At 60.7% G+C, this 16,958-nt stretch overlaps 1 protein-coding gene across 1 annotated transcript in view; it reads left to right on the top strand.

Annotated features, from left to right (window-relative positions):
* The window catches only part of NPHP4 (nephrocystin 4), a 95,568-nt gene that overhangs the window by 74,605 nt on the left and 4,005 nt on the right, over window positions 1–16,958 (top strand). The window contains exons 19-25 of the mRNA XM_025048588.1: window positions 1,853–2,033; window positions 5,352–5,477; window positions 7,947–8,158; window positions 9,844–10,070; window positions 10,228–10,396; window positions 11,195–11,275; window positions 16,466–16,622. Coding sequence (XP_024904356.1) covers window positions 1,853–2,033; window positions 5,352–5,477; window positions 7,947–8,158; window positions 9,844–10,070; window positions 10,228–10,396; window positions 11,195–11,275; window positions 16,466–16,622 — 1,153 coding nt within the window. The remainder of the gene's footprint in view (window positions 1–1,852; window positions 2,034–5,351; window positions 5,478–7,946; window positions 8,159–9,843; window positions 10,071–10,227; window positions 10,397–11,194; window positions 11,276–16,465; window positions 16,623–16,958) is intronic.

Genomic DNA, 16,958 nt, shown 5'->3' on the forward strand with positions numbered 1-16,958 from the left:
TGACGCGCTCGTGGCCCTGGCACTGCAGGGACCGGGCTGTGGTGTGATTCCCCCGGCACCATGTCCTCTTCCTCCGGGCATGGCCTGCCCCTCCCTCCCTCCCAGATGGCCGACAGGGCTGTGCCGCCCACCCCGCGACTCGTGTCTGTCCCTGAGCATGGTGCCCGGGGATCGGGCGGACTCGGGGTGCTGCAGTGCCGGGGCGGGGTCCCCACACAGTGAGGACGGACGTTCTCATTCCTCATCCGTGCCTCCCAGCCCCTGCCCGGGTCATTGTGGTCCCTGCTTGTCTGTCCCTCACACTGGCCAGTGATAGTCTGGAGGGCGGGCACAGGATGGTCCCCGTCCACGTATAGCGTGGCCCAGGCCGCGGCGGGTACTGCGTGGCAGAGAGCGGGTGACTGGGGGGGCAGGGACGTGCAGGGAGGGGCACCAGCGGGACAGCGCGGAGCCCCCATTGTGGCGCTTTGGGACTCTCGGTGGCTGAGCCCTAGTGTCCCTGGCGTGCTGCCACCCGTGAAGACAGAACTTCCTCCACGAAGAGACCCTCAAACAGATGCCATCACATTCACTGACACAGATTTGAGTAATGCAGTTAAACTTTACTTTCTAAAACTAAAAAACTTTTGACTTTAAAACTCGTATAGAAAAGGGATGATTTGTACGAGAAAAGATAGTCCTCTCTACCTCCTGGTCCAGAGATGGTTAAGGTGCCTTTGGGAGGTTTGTTTTCTGCAGGATGCGGGCGCGTCATAGCGCGTTCCCTGCCCCCTGCGCTGGGACGTCCAGGTGCTCTTGCCCTGTTAGAGTCATGGCGGGAACGTCTCGAGGTGACCTTGCCCACATCTGCAGCTCGTTTTGATGGGGTGCCAGTGGTGGTGGCCACCAGGGCCTGGTGGCTCCTCCACTGCATCGGCCGTGTGCCCAGCCCAGCGCTGAGGTCAGGCTGCGGCTGTCCTGAGAAGCCCAGGCCCGGGGTCACGCTGACCGTGACACAGCCAGACTTTCAGCACAGTGCCGGCTCTGCAGTGTGCCCTCCCCAAGCGACGGCTTCTCAGAAGCGGCGTTTCTGAGTCAGAGGTACATGCACACGGCAGCCTCAGGCACACAGAGCCGGTTGCTGGCCAGGCCACTGCCCCGGAAGCTGATGGCCTTCGCTGCTGTGGCAGTGCCAGAATTCTCAACGCCGGGACGCGGTCTGGTCCCGGGATGCGGTCGTGCGTGAGAAGCAGTAGTTGAGAGCTCACGTGACCTTCCCACAGCCTCACAGGAGGGGGGGTCCCACCTGGGCCCGGAGGTGACCTGTGGTCCCATCACCCCTGAGGGCCTCGCCAGCCTGTGGCACAGGCAGAGGGCTGAGGGGCCAAACTTGAGAAAACAGGCCAGGTCCTGATCCCACGTGTCTCGCCCCGGTCTGTCCAGCCAGGCCTGGCTCAGACACTCTGGTGGTCTGGCTCCAGCCCCCACAGCCCGCCTCTGACCCCGCCGCCCATCCTCCAGCCGTGCTAAAGCCCACTGCCCCTGGCCCCGGCGGGCGGGGGCTCTGTACCCTGTACCCCGGGCCTGGAGTGCCCCTCAGCCTTTCCTGCCCACACGTGCGTCTTTGTTTTGAAAAGTCCAGTTCAGACCATGGAGCCCCCACCGACCGGAGGTGGGCTTCGCTCGGCGTCCCTGCCCTGTTCTGCTGCTCTGTCTCGTCTCTCCGCCCATGGGGGCCCCTCCAGGCGGGCGTCCCTGGTGCTCGCTCAGTGGGCGAGTCGGGTCGCGTGTCATCGGAGAATCGTGGAGAGGCGGTCAGGGTTTCAGAAGGTGGGCTCTGCCCCGCGCCCTCACCGCGCCTTCCTCCCCACAGCACCTCCTCCGCCAGGGCCGGCCGGCCGTGCAGGTCTCACACGAGCTCGAGGTCGTGGCGACCGAATACGAACAGGACGCGACGGTGGTGAGTGGAGACGTGACCGGCTGTGGCAGCGTCAAGCCCATCGGCGTCCACATGGTGGTGAAGGGCCTGCTGCACCTGACCTTGGCCAACGTGGGTGAGAGTCCCCGGCAGCTTCGTCATTTCCTGGGCAGCCACTGCCCTTCCCAGCTGAACACGAGCTCCCAGGGCAGTGGCCGCACTGTGGGCATCGTGTACTCGGTAGGAGTTCAGGAAAACTCCTATTAGCTTGACCACTGAGCATCAGTCCTTGACCACTGAGTCTGCTCTTGACCACTGAGACTGCCCTTGACCAATGAGCATCTGCCCTTGACCACTGAGTTTGCCCTTGACCACTGAGACTTCCCCTTAACTACTGAGCATCTGCCCTTGACCACTGAGACTGCCCTTGACCAGTGAGCATCTGCCCTTGACCACTGAGTCTGCCCTGACCAGAGTTTGCCCTTGACCACTGAGACTGCCCTTGACCAGTGAGCATCTGCCCTTGACCACTGAGTCTGCCCTGACCACTGAGTTTGCCCTTGACCACTGAGCATCTGCCCTGACCACTTGGACTGCCTTTGATCACTGAGTCTGCTCCTTGACTACTGAGCATCTGCCCTTGACCACTGAGTCTGCCCCTGACCATTGAGCGTCAGTTCTCGGCCACTGAGCCTGTCCTGGCACCAGTTGTTTGGTGACCCTGATTTCTGGTCAGGACTTAGAACCGTTAGTCATCTCGGTCTTGCCCACATTTTGTTTCCTGGTGCTGTCCCTGGGCACCATGGTGACAGTCCTCAAATAGAGTGATGGCTTCCAGGAGAGATCTTCACTGGGAGCGTCAGCCCACAGAGCTGCCTCCCCATAGAGGAGAGGAGAGGGACATGTCCCTGAGCTTCTATACAGCTTGGGGACGGGGGACAGAGCAGCACGTCACATGGTGTCCCGAGAGTGGCTCCTAGGAGAGGCGGCCTGATTCCTCCTTCCACGTGCAGGGTGGGGAGGGGGTCAGGGCTGGGTGTGGCCGGGATGGGCCTGCCCAGGTGTTACAGAGGCCTGACTGAGCCCCTGATGGGACAGAGGACGGAGGCTGCCTCGGGGCTGAGGGCCAGTGCGAGCCCCTGTGGGCTAATGACAAGCCCACTCAGTCTCCCTTGCGGGGGCTGTGGAGGGACTGGAGTTCTTCTGGGCAAAATCGAAAGCCGGACAAAACCAAGCCATCTGAGGTTTGTGGCGCCGTGTCTGTCTGGGTGGGGCTCAAACCTCTGCTGTTTTACTGGGGAATTTTCCATTCCTCAGAACCCAGCCTGAGTTTAAAGGCTCGAATCCCATGGGCCGCATCTGCCCCAGCCGACAGCACAGGCGGGCGGGGCTGGGCAGCCGCAGGCCTACGCGCAGCTCATTAAGTCGGGTCTGAGGTTTCTGCCTGCTTGTTTACAAATGTAGGATCCCAGGCAGCCTGCGAAACAGACAATATGGAAACAGCAAAACTCAATTAGGTTTTGGAGAAATAAATGAGCCACATGTGAGAAGCAGACATTATTCAAAAGCTCGCAGGACCGAGGGAGTTGCAGGAAGCACTCTGCTGCCGAGATTGTTGCTTATTTTTACATTTAATTCACCAGCCCACAAATGCGCAGTGACTCCGGGTGTTAAAATCTTATCTTCAGAAGAAAGATTAGCTCCATTATATGTTATCTTAAATTGTCATTTTCATACTTTGCCTGCAAGAGGGAGATAAGCTCCAGGGAGAGGGGATCTGAGATGCCCAGCTTGAGAGGCAGCGACGCGCACGTGCAAGGCCGCGGTCGCCGAGGACGGAGGCCGCACGCGGCACACCGCACCGGGGCGGCCACGCCGCCGTCTCCCCTGCACGCTTTGCATCTTTTGAAAAACAAAAGTCTTGTGGCTTTTATTTCTTTGTAAAACTTGGTATGCACTGAACAGGAGGCACAGGACGGTGGACTGGACGATGGCTCGGCCTGGACAGCACCCCGTGCCTTCCGCAGCCACGGTGCGTGTGGCGTGTTCGGGTGTGAGGCCGCAGGAGGGAGCCCGCGCCCCGGCCTCCAGCGACTCTTTCCACAGGAGAGGGCGGTCCTCGTGGCCGGTGGCTTCTCGGCTCACACGCGCTCTCCGCAGCCCCGTCTGCATCTGCCTTTCAACGGCCTTTCGTCACGTAGACATCACAGGAGCCGTGTTTGGTCTTTTATCCCAGCGATCCTGGTCGTGCCCTGTGACCACGGTTCAGCTGGCAGCTCCGTTGCCACTTGTACCTGCAGCCTGTCCTCGGGGCCTCCCTGGTGGAGGCAGGCAGCTCCGACACCCAGCTCTAGGTCAGGGACCCGTGTCCTCAGGGTCGAAGGAGAACTGGACGGTGTGGACCATGACGAATGACCGGGTTTGGGGTCAGACAGTGGGGAGTTGCTCGGCTCCCGCGGCTGTCACTGAGAAGACGCGGCTCACGCCTGCGGGCAGGTGGGTGTGCCGACGTCCCAGACTGAGCTTGCCGTGGCAAACAGCAGCCTCCCGGCACGTGCTGAGCTTGTCACCAGGCCAAGAGCAGCAGGTAACTCCGAGGAGGTGGAAGAGGGCTGAGCCGAGCAGGAGGCCGCCTCGCCCTCTCAGGGTGGAGTGGACGCGGGAAGAGGAAATCGACCCAGACCCGGGAACTTAGCAGCGACCAGCAAGCTCGCCAGCACGCTCCTCGCCTGCGGGAACCAGCAGCTGCACATTTCGTGCGCTTAGTTTCAGAATGTGACCTTGACCTTGCCTTAGCTTGATCCGCCTCATGGGAGGTGGCAGTCAGGTCCCCATGGAGAGGCTGAGGGTTCCCAGGTAGTGCTCCACCCTCTTGGAGGAGCGTTCCTGCGGCCAGACACTCCTTATCCGCCCAGACGCTGACGCAGAGGTCCTCTGGCGTGCACACTGCCTCTGGGCGGAGCCCCTCCCTCCGAGCACACCGCCTGCAGATGCTTCTCCATGGAAGCAGCTCGAGAAGATTCTAGACTGCGGACGCCCTGGTGCCTCCACATGTGCTGTTAGTCAGGCGTTGGCACACGTGCACAAAGGCCTTCCTGGGACGTGTGACGTTTGGAAGGCTGACGTTGGAGTTCGGGGGCCGGCGTGCGTGGAGGGGCTGCCGGGGCCGATGCCGCGATGCGCGGGGCCTTGTGCAGACGCCCCAGGCGCTGAGCTTTGACTCACCGGGGAAGTGGAGACTGCGGCCGGGGCGGAGGGTGGGCATCTAGGGCGGGGGGCCTGCGGACGGTGAGCTCCTGCCGCCTCTCTCATTGCAGACTCAGAACCGAGTGGAATTTAGGGCTGTTGGCGGGTCGGGGTGGGGGCGTCCGCAAGCCGGACCCTCACGGGCACGCGGCTGTTTCCCCAGACTCCGTTTTGGTAGTAAAGTCTTGTGCTGGGGTTTTCCGTTTAGGTCACTTGTGTGAACCGAGAGCGAGGGATTCCAGCTCGTTGCCACCGTCCAGGTCCCGGGTCATCTCGAATGACGGAGCCGCCCGCTTCGAGGGAGGCAGTCTCCTCTCGCGTGGGGGCCCGACACGTGAGTGAGGGCGGTGGGTCGTGCACGCGTGTGCACCGAGGGGGAGGCTGTGTGTGTGCACACGTGAACACACGGGCATGGTGGTGGTGTCCAGGCCCCTCTGGGCCTGGGGGCAGAGCGCTGGCCACCACTGTCCAGCGTAGTGTCCTGCGTTGGAGGACCGGTGAGCCTCAAACACAGCACTCTGGACCGGGCTCGTGGAAGCCGCCTGTGCTGTTCCGTAGAGAAGTGATTCTATGAGGGGTTTGTTTTTGGTTAAAGGAAATGAAGTCAGGTTGAACATTGACTGATTTTTATAAACTTGTTTGAAACGCCCCGTGTTGGGAGGAAGAGGAATAAACTAATTGTGAAGCTTGGGAAGTAGAGACCTGGGCTCAGTGAAACAGTTATCACAGCAGGGAAGTTTTTTCCTCCCCTTAAGGTGATGCACAGACGTGACTGTAAAATACTTGTCATCGGGATGGAAAGTGGGGTGGGCCCTTTAAGTGTCTCCCACTCATTGTGGCCTGTCCGCGCGAATCCTCACGGCTTCCTCTGACTTTGATGGCCTTGAACCCGGGCTCCAGGAGGGAGTCCCAGGGCTGTGGCTGGTTGGAACTGAGGGGCCTTTGGTTCCAACTCATATGGGCTCTAGGGTCCCAGGAGTCCCCTGAAACTCCAGCCCGAACTTTGTGGGTCCTTGTACTTTTGCCAGGGACAGAGGCTCAGAGGGGTCTGTGGTCGTGACCCAGGCAGGCTGAGAGTCTGTTTAGGGTCAGCTTCATCATTTTAACATTCAAGAAACAGGCCAAGAGAGGTCAGGTGACTTAGCCAGTTGTGTGGTTAAGGGGACTTGAATGTGACCTTGAACTGGATTTCCTGCTTTGGGGCCAGTGCCTCTCTGTCCCCAGCTGATGGCTTTGGCCCCTCAGAGGGTAGGTGGAGGAGCCCCCACCACAGGGACAGAGGCCGAGAGTGTCTTTGGAGCCCGTGGCCCAGCGGGTCAGAGTCTGCCAGGCGGTGCGCGAGCGGTGACCAGTGAGGTTTGCTGAGGAAGTCGAGGGCCCCTGGAGCTGCCAGTCCTCGGGTCCCTGTTCAGACAAAGCCAGAGGACAGGCGCTCCGTCAGAAGGCCGTGTCCCCCACCCCGGGCCAGGTGTGCACTCAGGAGGCCGTGCGGTTCTGAAAAGGGTCCTGGTGCTTCCTGGCCCAGCACTGCGGCCCACCCAGTCTCTCTGGAGCTGCGCGTCTGGTTTCTTTGGAATTGGCGGAGGCATTGGGTGGGTGATGCATCTGAACATGCGGTCTTGTCAATGAACCCCTGGTCTCCTGTCCTGGTCCCTAGGGACCATGCACCTCGGTACCCAAACCTGATCCATGCTGGACCTCCCACCCTGCACACCTGTGCCCCAGAGACACAGGAAATGCTCTTTTGGGGGTGACCACTTAAGACGTCTACACCAACCTGTGGCATTGGAAAAGCAGCTAAGTGGCTTTACCATGGAGAGGTGGTGAGGGACCTGGGGATAGCGTCTGTTTACTTGTGATGGAAGAAGGGGCAGGCGTGGGGGGGCACCCCGTGGGGGGCCGGAGATGTGCGTGATGACGGCATGCGGACCGGGCCGGCAGAATTCAGGCTGGCGCTGGTTTCTGGGGTTCTAGTGGTGCCTGAGAATCAGGAAGGGCTCCGGTGCTAAGTTGGGGTGCTCCTCCTCCGCTGCCTGCCTCTGTGGAGCTGCGTGCTTCTTCGGGAGTCACATCGTCAGTTTGTGATGTGGCATGTTCCCCGCGTGGCTTCGTTGCCGGCACGGCCACTGGCTGAAGAAGGAAACTCAGCTCTTGTGCCCGGCTGGCCCGTTTCAGCTCGTCTGCTGCACGGCTTTCGTGTGTGTCCAGGTTCAAGTAGAGCCCCTCAAAGAAGAGGGAGCCTGGGGGGGCCGGGACACCCAGAGGCAGCAGGCACGGAGCGGAGGGCATGAGCTCGGGAGCCAGGCCTGGTGCGAGCTGCACCTGACCCGGAGGCACAGCCCGTCAGAGCCTGATTCCTGCCCGGTCCGAGCTTGGGGCTCGTGACTCCCTGACCCAGGGTGGGATTGAGGACCTGACAGGACAGTGTGCCTGACAGCTGAGCGTGGCACTCCTGGAGCGGCTGCACGTGAGCAGGACCGCCAGTCCTGGGGGAGGGTGTCTCTGGGCCCTGAGCATCCTGGAGCTGAGCTTCTGGAGCACTGACCTTCCCCTCGAAAAGCACCGAGCGGTGTACTAGTAAATGTGGTCTAAGGACCAAGGTCGGAATTCCTTTCGTGAAGAGGCTGGTGAAGGAGGGCGCTGTGGAGACAAAGTCACGTGATCGCCACCTTTCTCACCACCTACCACCTGAGGACGTGCAGAAGCGAGACTTGTTCTGAGCCCCCACGGCCCGGGAGGCTCTGGGAGGCTGGTCGTGGTGTCTGCTCGCAGAACAGATCTCGACACCTTACCCTCCCCGCAGGGAAAAACGTGGTCCAGGCGCAGAAGCTGGCCGACGTGGACAGCGAGCTGGCCGCCATGCTCTTCACTCCCATGCAGTCGCCGGGGAGCAGGGGGCCCCAGGGTGCCGGCCGTGAAGCGGATGCCACCCGCAGGCGCAAGCTGGAGCGGATGAGGACCGTGCGTCTGCGGGAGTCCGGAGCGGAGCTCGGCCACCGGGTGACCAGCGTGCTGGTGAGTGCTCTGTGCGCTTGCTTCCCCGGGCTCCGAGCGGGGCCAGGGTCATCGGAGAGAAAGCGGCATCTGTCCCCCCGCCCCCTGCAGGCTCGCTCGTCTCCCAGACCCGACTGTCACTACCACACACGGGAGGACGAGCGTGAGAGCGGGGCTTTGCCCTCACGTCCCGTGACCGGGCAGCTCTGGATAAAAGCCCGTTCTTGGGCTCCACTCCGGAGATCCTGTTGCCAGTTGGTTTGGGGGGTTCTGGGAGCCTTGGTTTTTAAGAAAGCTCTGCAGGGGATTCTGAGGGTCCCTCGGGTTTGGGGAGTGGAGCTGTGACCAGCTTCTGTTTCCTGGGTTGTCAGAGCAGTAATCGAGACCAGAAAAACTTCTGTTTTTGGCTGAAATCTAAATTGACCCTGTAATACTTCCCAGGAGGAAGAGGAGGGGGGGCCAGGGCTGTGTCTGCCTGGCGTGTGCCCTGGAACCTTCTATCGGAGCAGTCGCCCCGACTTCCAAGGGGCGGGCTGGGTCGGGTGGAGGGAGGCCGGGGGTCGGGTCTGGGAGGAGGCTGGGCAGGGCAGGGAGTGACCTTCCTAACCACCGTCTCTGTGCGCCGCCGTCCGCCGTCCGCCCCGGCTCTCGAGTGCCGGTTCCAGGCCGCAGAGCCCTCTCTGTCCCAGTTGTGTGTGGTCATGTCGTCCAGCGAGGTCCCACTGAGCAGCTCTAGTGTGATGCCCGCCAAGGGGGGCTTCAAACGTGAGCACGACCGCCCTCCCATTTCTGAATCTCCAGGGAGAAACCGAAGGCTCAGCTTCGGTCCCCTTGCTGGGGAAAGGCCAGAGTTTCAGACGTTGGAAACTCAATATCCAAAGTAATTTCAGTCAAATCAAATTCGGTCCTTGCCTTTTGAGTTCAAGTCCAAAGGTGTTCAGTCGACCCTTCCTTCGACGCCTGGGTCTCCTTGGGGTTCGAAGGCCCTCAGCACTGGACCTGGCCGACCCCAGCCTGGGGGTGGCCCTTCTAGGTCTTAGGTCTCGCAGGGCAGCTTGCGATGGGCTTCACTCTTTAATGTAAGGCTCGCGAGAATAGCAAGCCCATCTGCAGCCTCTGAGACAATATAGGGGGGCTGGGCCCACTGAGTCATGGGGCATCTGAGGAAGGAGGTGGACGTACGACCTGTGGCCGAGCCCCACGGAGGCTGCGTGCCAGCGTCTGCTCCCTGACCCAGCTCAAGGTCAGTTGGGGCTGGACACGGTCCCTCTCAGGGGCTCTGCTCACAGCCAGGGCTCCTGCCATCATGCTGGGACCTGGCTGGCGAGCTGGTCACTTGCTTTAGTTTTGAGTCTGTTCTTTTCTCTTTCGTTCACAATCTCTGCTCTCACTTCCCCACCGTGCCCGGTGTCAGGGGCGGCCGTGGGGAGGGGCGGCCGGGGTTGGCTTTTGGCTGTAGTCGCTCAAGAGCTTGCAGGGCAGACCCCTCCTCCCACAGGGGCGCCACCTGCAGGCCTCCCGTGGAGGGACAGGCATGCCAGTTCTGTTCGCGGGAGCTGCCAGCCGGCCAGCCCCTCCCAGCCCGCGTGTTGAGGGAGCGGGCAGTGGTGACTCTAGAAATTGGTTTTGGGGTGTTGGGCTGGGAAGGGTGCCCAGCAGGGCGAGCCTGCCTGTGGCCCCGGTTCCAACCCTCGCGTGGTCCGCAGGCTCAGCAGAGCGTCCGTGCCCAGCACGCGAGGGACCTGCAGGTCATCGCCGCCTACCGGGAGCGCGTGAAGGCGCAGAGCATCGCGGGCGCGCTGAGCCGGGCCATCACCACGGAGCACACCGTGCACGCCGCGCTGGGCACCGCCGAGTTCTTCGAGTTCGCTCTCAGGAACCCCCACAGCACGGCGCACACGGTCACCGTGGAGGTGGACAACCCCGAGCTCAGGTGGGGGCGCCTGGCGGGTCAGGCGGAGTGGCGGGGCGGGGGTCCACCGCAAAGCTGGGGGGCTGCGTCCCGCCGTCCTGAGCGCCGGCTCCGCCACCCTGCCCCGGGGTCCTCACGGGAAGAGGTTTCCCCTCAGCACCGTGCCCCCGCCCCCCAGCCTCATCCTGGACAGTCGGGAGTGGCGGCACTTCAAGGCCGCCGCCGACCTGCACACGCCGGTGGAGGAGGACATGTTCCGCCTGGGCGGCCCCGCCCCCCAGCTCTTCCTGCGCCCGCGGGAGACGGCGCACGTGCCCTTCAAGTACCAGACCTTCTCCGCGCACCAGGTGGGGGCCCCACTGGCTCAGTCACAGTGGGGCTTGAGGGGTCTAAGGTTTCACAGGTGTCCCTCCTGGGCTGTGGCCAACCAGTCGGCCTTCGGGCTGTCGCTTGCTCCACTTGTCCCCACGCGCCCGGGCACCTCTGCCGTGCGCAGTGGCCCCGGACACTTCACTTTTCCTTGCACGTGCTGGGTGTTACGAAGGGCGAGGCGTCCCTGACTGTCTCCTGAGCTGGTGACAGGGCCTTGGGCCTCCGGAGGCAGTGGGCCGATGCCAACACCCATGCTCCGCGGTTCCTGCCATCTGCCCCTTCTCATCGTGCATTCGCCCTCCACGTGGGGTGCAGGGACTGAGGTTCCCTGTGAGGATGCGAGGGGGGGTGTGTGTGTATGAGAGAGAGAGAGATGGAGGGTGGGTGTGTGGTTAAGTTTTTACACTGACCTTTGAGGTCAGTTCGTGGGTTAATGATCACCCTTAAGCGGCCTAAAGAATCCTAGAGGCTCACAGACTTCCGTACAGGCTCTGAGACGCACTGTGGGGACAAGGGGACACGAGGACAGTGGTGAAGACGTCAGGCCTTCGCTCCAGGCAGAGCTGGGTTAGCATGTGGGACCCCCCACTGCAAAGCTCATGTGGCCTCCGAGTCCTCTATGGGGCAGTGCAGCTGGTCATGAGTAGCTGCCTGGAGGGTCACTGTGGGAATAAATGAGACGCAGGGTGGCAGCCGTTTCTGCAGGTAGAAAGAAGTGCCTGATGTGCCATGACTCCGTTTGCGACCCACTGGTGCCGATGGGTTTGTCACAGGCCTCTGCTGAGCTGAGATCCGAGGACGCGGACACCAAGTCCCCTGGGAAGTCCAGCACCATGCTCACCAGACACGCCAAGGTGAGGGGACAGAAGACTGCAGACCTCAGTCCCAAATACGCACGAGGTCTGGCGGTGAGCCTGGCGGCCCCCGAGGGGACCCAGTGACGTTTGTCGGGAGTTCCACTCTGTCCTACTCTGTGCCCCCTGGAGGGAGGGGGTGGGGGCGGGGCCCTCGGAGCTGGACTTTTCACGTCCTAACTGGACGGTGACAGCTTCAGCCAGGTGCTGGTGCGGCTGCCAGGTGGGCGTCTAGCGCGGAAGCAGCTCCCTGGCCACTCGGGGTGAAGCCAGCCGCCCCAGTGCCCGCCGAACTGCCCTAGGAGTGCCCCTGTCCTGTCTCTGCAGCCGCTGGGCGGGGGCCGGCCACTGCGGGCCGAGCTCTGTCACCTGGTTGTTCACGTGGCCCCGTGTGGCCACCTGAGGGTCGTTGCCCACGCTCATTATCTGATCAGGGTGGAAAGTGGAGAAATTCTGCTTCTCTCTTTCCTGCTCTCCTTAGCTGCGGTGCCTCTGTGAATCCCATCCCAGCCCCTCGGCAGTTTGGTTACCCTGAAATAGTCTTTATACCACGAGGTCACGGTAAACGTCTGACGCGTGTCTTTTATTTGTCCATGAGATGTTTTGTTAAATGTTATATTTATAATGTTTTAGAATAACGAGCCGTGGCCTAGCACCCTCCGAAGCCGCCAGTGGTTCTGGCATCTAGTTATGAGTGCATGGGTTTCACTTGCTGGGTCTTACGGCCGTGAGGGGCCCCGGACGCGGAAACGGCCACCCCCTCCGGCCCTGCCATCCCTTTCAAGGTAGCTCCTGTGCCTTTCTTTTTAAAACTTTTTATTTGGAAATAATCTCAAACTTAGAGGAAAGTTGTGAGAATAGCATAGAGTTCCTGTGTATCATTTGCCCAGAGTTCCCAGTCGTCGGCATTTTATAGCTGCCTCATCGTTCTATCTATACGTATCCGTGTTTTCTCTGAACGATTTGGGAATAGTCGTCGACGTGCTGCCCCGTTGCTCTGTGAAACGTAGAGCTCGTATGTCCTGAAAATATGGAGTGTCCGCCATGACCGCAGTAGAAATCACACAGACGGAGCTCGTCGGACCGCGTGCGCACGTCACCAGGTGTCCTGATGTGGGCCACGTACACGCCAGGCTCCCGGGGCGTGCTGGTCCAGTCCCCGCTGTCTTCCTGCCTGCTCACCGCCCGCGCCGTCCTCGCCTTTCACGGCCTCGGTCCTTCCCAGTGGACGGGTCAGCTGCTCGCGGAACGTCCCTCGGTTTGGGCTTGTCCCACGTTTGCCCGTGACTGGGTCTAGCTGTGCATCTGGGCGGGAAGACTGCAGAAGTTTTGCTGTGTTTTTCTCAGAGCCTCTTAAAGGAGGGACGTGGTGTTGATCATTCTGTTATTGGTGATGTTAACTCTTCTTTATTTAAGATGCTGTCTGCCTGGCTTCTGCCCCATAAAATTAGCTGGGAGGTTATTTCGTGCCTGATAATTAGAAAGTAAAGACTGAGGGCTTTGTCAGGAGCTGCGGAGGCTGCGCGGAGACAGTTCCTGGGTAGACGCTGCCCGCCAGCTTCAGCGTCCACCGAAGCCCCGTGCTGGAATGGCCGGTCCGCACAGTGGTCGCCGTCGGTGCTCTCAGATTTCATCAGTCCCTCCATGCACGGTAGCTGGCGTTCCGGGTCAGACGGCTTTGCCCTCGTCCCGTGCGTGCATTCGATTTATTCTTTGCGCCTTATGGACATGAATTCCTGTTTCATCCGATGGGTTTCCCCCCATGCACGGTAGCTGGCGTTCCGCGTGAGACGGCTTTGCCCTCGTCCCCTTATGGACATGAATTCCTGTTTCATCCGATGGGTTACAGCCATCACTGTCATTACTGGTTTTGCTGTTCGTGTCGCCCCAGGCTGACCAGTGGCAGCCACTTCAAGGTGGCACCTGTGTCCTTTTGACATGTCCCTGTCATTCTGTAAGGTTTCTTTGCTGCCTGGCAAACAGGAGGTTCCAGAGTCATGTTACGTGTTTCCTGCTCCATTCCAGAATCAGCCGTGTATCCGAGGTTCCTCTGGGTGGAGGACGGTGTTTAGAAACACCCGGGTCTGGGGGCTGTCCCCAGCCCCACGCCGCCTCACGGGGCTGTCCGAGCTGTGCGTTGCTGCATGTTGGTGGGCAGCCCCCACTTCTGCAGGCGAGGAACCAGGCTCCGCCATCATCAGTGTAGTCGCTCACTGCTCAGTGCCCCCTGCACGACCAGCTACTCACCATGCTGGTCAGACGCGTTTGGCCCGGATGCCGCCGGCCACGCTGGCTGGTGTCTGCGCACGTGTGAAGTTTGGTGGCGCGACCAGCCGCAGGCGAGACCCCGCGTCTCAGATTTCTGAGTGCTGCTTTCTGTCCTCTCTCTCACATTTACTCAAAGAATTTTCCTCTGGGTGGTTATATCATCAGATCGATATTTGGCTGGATTTGTTTAGTTCACTTGTTTTTAATACGTAGAGATCCTTTTTTTAAAAAACTTAGTTTTTAAATTTAACCAAAAATATTTACGTGAGCCCAACGTCAAACTGTAAAGTGAGCATATGAAACGAGGTATATAGAAGGACCCTGCTTCCTTTCTGTCCCGTGTGTGTGCGTGTGTGTGTCTGTGCGTTTGTGTTTGTCTCCCTGTCTCAGTCTGTGTCTCTGTGTGTGGCGGTGTGTGTCTGTGAGTCTGTGCATGAATGTCTGTGTGTGTCTCTGTTTATGTGTGTCTGTGTCTATGTATGTCTGTGTGTATCTGTGTGTTTGTATTTGTGTCTGCATGTCTGTGCATCTGTGTGTGTGTGTGCGTCTGTATTTGCGTGTCTGCATGTCTGTGTTTGTGTCTGCGTGTGTCTGTGTGCGTGTCTGCGTGTCTGTGTGTCTGTATGTGCGTGTCTGTGTGCCTGTGCGTGTCTGTGTGTATGTCTGTCTGCGTGTGTGTGTGTGCGTGTCTGTATGTGTTTGTGTGTCTGTATATCTATGTCTTGTATGTCTGTATGTGTGTGTCTGCGTGTCTGTGTCTGTATGTGCATGTCTGCGTGTCTGTGTGTGTCTTCGTGTGTGTCTGTCTTGTGTGTCTGTCTGTGTGTGTCTGCGTCTGTACATATCTGCGTGTCGGTGCAGAGCATGAACACGGGTCCCAAGGCCACTCGGTAGCGCACAGAGCCTGTCCTTGTGCACACCTCTGTCAGCCCGTCGTGTGGACGTGCGCTCGTTGCTCACCCGGCCGTCCCTCATCGGTGGACTCTCAGCTCTTTTTAGCCTTTTGCTGTTACAGATCGTCTTATCCGTGTTCGGTTTTGCCAAATCCCTCTCCTCACGGGTCTGGCTCACTTCGCACCGGTCGATCATTTTGAAGCTTTTACTGACCTGTGAAGCGTGGTCAATTCTCTCGGAGCTTCTTAGTGTCGGAAGCTGCGGGGAACGTGGGAGCCGCGTCGGAGGACCCCAGTTGTGTTCACCGGCTCTCAGACGGTTGCTGGGGAAGGCGGGGTCGTTGTCCTGCATGTCTGGGTGTTGCTGCTGCACTGCTCCGAGTCTAGAACGAGGTCCAGCCCAGTAGGTTCTCCCTCGTCACAGGTCCGTGGGGCTGAGGTGCCGATGGCCTTGCTCAGTGCTTATGTCCAGCTGTCCATTCAGCTTCCTGAACCCTCAGCTGCCCGGGCAGCAGGTGGGCCCTGGCCCTGGGACCCAGCAGGGGACAAGCAGCCAGGTCGCTGCCCTCGTGCCTTCCATCCTGGGGGAGGGACTGACGGCCACACACGAAGTGTGCCTGGGTGGTGGCGGTGCTGTGGGGAGGGCCGGGGGGCCATCGGGGATCTAGGCTCTGTGCCTGCAGCTCATCCCTGCCCCGGCCGCTCTCAGGTCTCGAGTCCCCTGGAAGATGGCACATCTGCCAGCACGTGGGGGACAGAGAGAACTTACTGTGAAGGGCTAACTAGGTGTAATGTCGTAAGCAGGAAACTGGAAGAGTAAACAGAACCTGAAGGAGGTAGAGGTGGCGGGAAGCCACCACCTGCCACTCCTAGCTCTGGGGCACCAAGGGACAGAGCTGGAAACCGGGCCTGCCACTGCTGGACGAGGCCGGGATGGACGCTGGGGGAGGCTGACAGGCGGGGGGTGGACACGGGGGAGGGTCAGAGCCCCAGGAGCGGCTGCCGGAGCAGAAGGGTGGCCTGTAGGGGCCCGGGAGCAGAGCAGGCGGGCCAGGCGGGAGACCATGCTCATGATGGGCACCACAGGTATATTCACAGTCATTTTAGAGTTGAAGTCTCAGCATAGCGGGAAAGTCTGTCAAGGCTGTCAGGGCACAGATGACAGGAAAGTGGGTACGGGGGTGGGGGCTTCTCTCTAAGCCAGGACGTAAGGTCGAGTGAGCACGCAGGAGGAGCCGGGATAGACTCACGACGTCATGCTTCAGACGAAGCTCCAGAAACGCAACACCAAACCGCTGCGTAAAGGCCGAAGGTGTGAACACGGCAAAGAAAAGCAGGGGACGGTGACCACGGAGTTCAGGAGAGGCGCGTCAGGGCGGGCGGAGGACACGGGGCTCGGCCGTGTGGACGGCGTGCCGTTCCGGGTGGGGACGTGGGCTCGGAGGTGGCTGTCCTGTTACCGTTTGTGCGTTAAACATGTTTACATGTGTGTCCTTTCCACACGTGCACCTCAAAGGTTTCCCCATAAAACATACTGAAGTAGAAGAACCTCCTTCACGTGTGGAAGGCTCGTCGGGGGCCCAGTTTTGCATGGATGGGGGGTGGCCCGGCCTGGAATCAAAGAGCTCGCGCTAATGTGCTGTCACCACCCCTGAGGACCTGGTGAGGTCACGTCCAGGTGCTTCTGGGACGCCTCGCAGTGCACGTACCCGCCTGTCACAGGTGGGCAGTGGCGGAGGTGGTGTGGACGTCGGGCCGCAAGCCTTCTCCGCTGCATCCCAGGCGTGTGCCTAACAGGAAATGGCAGTAGCAGCAGCCACGCGTGACACACGCGTGGGAGGAACACGGCACGTGCAGACCCCGGGCTGGGCGCCGTCCCCTCTGTGTGGCGCCTGCTGCTGCAGACTGTCCCGGGCTTGACCGTGCCGGTCCTCCCGCCTCGCGGGGGCGGTGAGTGGACCGCGGGGACCGCCACCCTGCGTGCATGGCGGCCTGGTACACACAGCGACACCGTCTCATCTGCCGGCAGGTCCTGTTCCGGGCCGGTGGCGGGAAGCCCATCGCCGTGCTGTGCCTGACGGTGGAGCCGCAGCCGCCCGTGGTGGACCAGGTCTTCCGCTTCTACCACCCCGAGCTCACCTTCCTGAAGAAGGCCATCCGCCTGCCTCCCTGGCACACGCTTCCAGGCAGGTCCCCCGTGTCCTCGCGGCTGGCATTTTGTGGGTTCAATGGATGGAGAAAGGTTTTCCCCTAGGGTGACAGGTGGCATCATCGTGTCTTCCCGGTAACACGGTACATGCGTAAATTCTACCACCTGCCCTGTGCATTTGAAACGGCAGCTTCTTGCCACCTCCGAGCTGGCAGGGTGGGCCCGAGGTCACGCCTGGGCACTCGCTTCCTCCGCCTGCCGACTCGTTTCCGTCTGGTGCGGCTGACACAAAGCCTCGTGCGCCGGGCACCTTGCTCCGTGGCTCTGCCGCATACTTTTCGGCTGCGCCCGTTGGATGAGCCCCAGGAGGGGG

This window comes from Pteropus alecto, unplaced genomic scaffold (genome assembly GCF_000325575.1).
Source record: "Pteropus alecto unplaced genomic scaffold, ASM32557v1 scaffold125, whole genome shotgun sequence".
Taxonomy (NCBI): Eukaryota; Metazoa; Chordata; class Mammalia; order Chiroptera; family Pteropodidae; genus Pteropus; species Pteropus alecto.